This window comes from Penaeus chinensis, chromosome 7 (assembly GCF_019202785.1).
Source record: "Penaeus chinensis breed Huanghai No. 1 chromosome 7, ASM1920278v2, whole genome shotgun sequence".
In the NCBI taxonomy this organism is placed as follows: Eukaryota; Metazoa; Arthropoda; class Malacostraca; order Decapoda; family Penaeidae; genus Penaeus; species Penaeus chinensis.
This window is the reverse complement of record NC_061825.1, coordinates 45,508,577-45,513,576: the sequence shown is the minus strand read 5'-3', so window position 1 is coordinate 45,513,576 and position 5,000 is coordinate 45,508,577. Positions and strand designations below refer to the sequence as shown.

General features: G+C 49.9%; 1 protein-coding gene across 46 annotated transcripts in view; it reads left to right on the top strand.

The window, feature by feature from the left end:
- Positions 1-5,000, top strand: part of LOC125027623 (Down syndrome cell adhesion molecule-like protein Dscam2) — a 384,720-nt gene that overhangs the window by 276,642 nt on the left and 103,078 nt on the right. For 2 of the 46 annotated variants that reach the window (XM_047616758.1, XM_047616770.1), the window contains exon 7: positions 2-125. The exons of 43 other annotated variants lie outside the window; for them this stretch is intronic. In XM_047616758.1, coding sequence (XP_047472714.1) covers positions 2-125 — 124 coding nt within the window. Of the gene's footprint in view, position 1; positions 126-2,851; positions 2,986-5,000 lie in introns of those variants that run through there. One more of the 46 variants, XM_047616791.1, reaches the window with a different exon arrangement.

The following is a 5,000-nucleotide window of genomic DNA, read 5'->3' as shown; positions in this document are numbered from 1 at the left end:
GAGCCAATGGGTGGGAGCAGCCCCAAGTTTACCAGCAGCAGGGAATCCGAGTCCTTCTCTCGTCACAAGGGCGAGGCAGTGGCGCTCCTCTGTCAAGCACAGGCGTCGCCTCCTCCTACCACAAGGTACGATATGTGTGTGTGCGTGAAAGTTTAAATGTCGAAAATATAGATAAAAAGGTCGAAAGTAATTACACAACGACTCGATATTGGGGAACTTGGTTGTTCAGGGAGGTACTGATACGGTGCTGGAGCGTAACATCATGGTGATGGTGGTGAAAAGTGTCAATTAGTGTATCTAAGAGGCAGGGCAGATTTTCCCCTTCTTTGTTCTCCCCTTACCCCGTCCCAACACCCGAAAAAGTAGGCTAAAGTCATATTTAAATTGAGGACTACACTATCCTAATTCCCCGGCGACGCCCGTGCCGCCCTCGTACAGAGCCCGTCGGCAGCAGCGCCCCGAGACTCACGAACCAGCGCGACTTGGAGGCCTTCACGAGGACGAGCGGCGCCGCCCTGTCTCTCTTCTGCCAGGCGCAGGCCTCTCCCCCGCCCACAGTCAGGTAGATGGCACGTACGTTTTCGTGCACACACGCAGGACACACACTTATCATATACATACACGCGCGAAAGTCTACGCCTATGTTGAAACGTGCACGCACACGTAAACACACACGCACGGACACACACACATATATAAACATAAAGACAAGAAAGTATTCCACATACGTACTTCATATTCCGTCTGAGATTTGAGTGGCAGGCGCATTTCCGGTTATTGTGTGGACTGGCTGGGAGCTATTTGACTGTCGCATTACACTGGCCTTTGGTGCGGCGCTCTCGGACTCGCAGTGCGGGCGGTGTCGGGTGGGGAAGAGGGGGTAGATTAGTTAGAGGTGGATTCAGGAACAGTTCACTGACGTGCAATCGGTAATACGTGTTCCTACGTAAATGCATACTTTTGTGCATGGATAGGTATTATACACATATTTATGTTCGTTAATAAATTAGGTACTTTGATTTTTACATACGACCGCAACCCGTTCCGTAGCAACATTCAGTCTTCGCCCCATATTAGACCTAGCAAATGCCCTAACCCTCCGCCCTTCAGCCCCCGTGGCTCACGTGGCCCCTCGGCTAACCAAAGAGGAGAAATTCATCACTACGGAGAGCAAGGGAGGTGCCCCGGCCACATTGCACTGCAAGACCCAGGCCTATCCCGCACCTGTATTTAAGTGAGTTACTCGGTCACGCTGCTTCTCAGAGCGCTTGCTTTCTTTCCTTTATTTTTCTTTTCTTTGTTCTTACTATTATCAGTTTTACTATTCATCGGCGATAATTGCAATCCTACTGTTGGGTCGAAAGTATAAAAAGGGAAAGCCGATAGCATTCAAGACGGTCGGAGGTTGGCATTCGCAGGCAACATTCAGGGCAGAGTACGTGAGGTGTTAACTGACTATTGCTTACTCAGCGCCGGTGGGTCACGTGGGCCCTCGTCTCACCCTCGAGGAGAAGCATGGGTTTTCGGAGGCCAGAGTAGGGGAGTCTGCCACGCTGGCCTGCGAGGCTCAGGCCCACCCTTCGCCCTCGCACAGGTGAGTGTGGATGAGATATAGGCAAGGCAAGATGGGGGAAGAGGGGTGGGGGTGGATATTTAGTGTTGGAAGAGAGACAGGCAGGTTCCACATTTGCAAGCAATGTAAGATGTCTTGGAAGGGAACATTCAAGCTCCAAGGGAACTCGAGCAGCACGTGACGTGTAGGATTGTGTAAACAGAACCTCTGGGACACGTGGGACCTCGCCTCACCTTGGACGAGACCTTTCACTTAGCAGGCACTCACGAGGGCGCTCCTGCCACGCTGCACTGCAAGGCCCAGGCACATCCGACGCCCACCTTCAGGTAACTTCGGGAGGGAGCTTGTCACATGCTCTGAAATCGTCACCAATAAGATGTTTCGCTCTTTCTGTGAGGCGTGATGTGTTCTGTATCACAATTGTCTGCTTCTGTTTGTTTTTTGATGCTGTGATTTGCTGACTTCTAATCCGAACACGCACACGCATATGCACACACACACACACACACACACACACACACACACACACACACACACACACACACACACACACACACACACACACACACACACACTCACTACACACACACACACACACACACACACACACACACACATACACACATACACACACACACACACACACACACACACACACACACACACACACACACACACACACACACACACACATACACATACACATACACATACACATACACATACACATACAGATATACATACACATACATACACACGCACATTCACACACACACACACACACACACACACACACACACACACACACACACACACACACACACACACATACACATACACATACATACACACGCACACACACACACACACACACACACACACACACACACACACACACACACACACACACACACACACACACACACACACACACACACACACACACACACACACACACACAGAGAGAGAGAAGAAGAGTGTATTGCCACTTTCATCGCATTCACATTTTTATTAACCTGAATATCCGGAATACTCATCACTGAGTTTGCTGAAAGGGGAATTACTGGTGGTGTATACTACTCCAGATGTTGGTATATATAAAATACAGGTAGCGAAGTAAATATTGCTAATAATTTTAGAAGAAAACATGATTTAATAACTTCTTTTCATTTTAAAAAGAGGAATATTATTCGATAAGACTAACAAACACACAGATAATGACAGTTAGCAGGGAAGCTCCTTGTTGGTATCTCTAACGCGAGTGCATGCTAACGATCCCGTGTCACAGAGGCCATGGGTCTTGCGGCGCCCAGACTGTCCGTCAGCGAGAAGTTGATCGCCTCTGCCGCCGAGGTCTCGCAGCCGGCCACCCTCACGTGCTCTGCCCAGGCCTTTCCCGTGCCCCAACACAAGTAATGGGAAGCAGGATAAGTTACTTATTAGAGTACCTTCGTTTCAGTGGATGTAGAAGTGGATTTATCTTTCTGGTTACAGAGCATATATACTTTCTTCGTGATAGTTAGATGTGAATCTAGGGAGGGAGGGAAACATGCAAGGCATGTGCCACCCGGTCCAGGAACTGCGAAGGCTCTCGTAAGTGATAGAGGCAACATTGCATTGGATGCATAACGGATCTTGTAAAACAAGTAAGCTGGGCTTATATCAGTCAGTGCTCGTTTATCTATAACACAAACGTCCGTGAAACAGAGCCCCGGAGTCTGACGGCGCCTCGCATGGCTCTCAGTGACAAGATCACCGTTGGGGCGTCGTCTGCTGCTCAGGGTGAGAACGCCGTGCTCTCCTGCGAGGCCCAAGCGCACCCGATCCCCGAGCACAGGTCAGTTAACACACCTGTTAGCCTGCACCGGCACACACGCGCACACGCACACTCGTAGACATATACACAAACGGAGGATATTGGGTCTGGCGCTGTATATCCCATATTTGTACGTTTGGCGGTAAACTTGTTCAATCTAGCTCCTGTCAAATGCCCTGGGGGAAACGTGTAAAGCATAGCTGGTACCGACAGAGCCGCGCAGCCTTTCTGCCCCGAAGATGGCTCTGAGTGACAAAGTGTCCGTGCTGATATCTTCAGCAGCAGTTAGGACAACAGCTGTAATGACTTGTGAAGCTCAGGCACACCCGATCCCCGTACACAGGTGAGTGTATACAAACGAATTCCAACACGCCAGTTCTGTTTGCATTGCTCCATCCATAAGGTAGATGTATTCATTTCGTCTACAGTCATATGGGCCAAATAGAATTACCAGAAAAGTAACATGACACGCTGCCAACAAAGCCCCAGAGCCTCTCGACCCCCAGGATGGCTCTGAGCGACAAAGTCTCTAGCCTGGTGGCCCAGGCTCACCCCTTACCGAAATATACTTTGTACATGCGCAACTCATTCAGCTTCGTTAATCAAGGAAAGTCACGCGATGCTACAAAACAAGAGAAATGAATAGGTAAATAGCTGAGCACGCTGAGATGCAGCAGATTGAAAACGGAGGCTAAAGCTCAAGTGTTAAGAATTCAGGTTCCCTCGGTAAACCGCAACACAGAGTCAGTCGCACTAAACTGCCAATTGAACAACACCAGAACCCAGGAGTCTGACCGCCCCTCGGATGGCCTTCTCGGACAAAGTTACGGGTTTAGCTAGTGCCACCGCCGTGGGTAATGACGGCGTGCTGACCTGCGACGCTCAGGCCCATCCCGTTCCGACCTACAGGTGAGTGCTGCTGAAAGGCTCGCGGGCCGTTAAAGGATTCTGCCTCCCCTTTAACACAAGGTAAGGTTGAGTTACACGTGAATCCTACAAAGGGTAGGAGCGTTAGTTATACTGGAAGGTGACATTGTGCGTTGCTAATGTCAGCATCTACATTAACAAGAGGTTTGCTATACAACTTTCAGTACATATCGTGGGCCCATATGCGGACAGAAATAGGCTGATGAGTGTACATTATGGATGGAGTTGAAGGTCCATGCATTATGCAAATTGGGTTGACGGATACACGTTTCTCGTGGGAATGGTGGGAGCCTACAATATCCAGAGAGAGGCGGTAGTGCCAATCAGTAATTAATTATTCATTACCGGCACCAGAGCCTGCCAGTCTCACGGCCCCGCGTCTGTCACTGAGTGAGAAGCTGATGGGCCTGGCGTCGGCCGCTGACGTCGGGGGGGCCGCCGCGCTCCTCTGCCCAGCCCAGGCTCACCCCACGCCGCAGTTCAGGTACCGCCAGTGCTGCTTATCTGTCTACAAAGGCGAGATCTTTTACGAAGGTGCACTCATATCCCCTAACTTTTACACCTACTGACAAACACCTACACCATCCTTCCTGCTTCAGGTTTCACTTATATTTACCGGCTTTAAATTGCTGTTTTATGATGAATTATTCTTGGCGATAGAGCCTGTTGGTCTGGCCGCCCCAC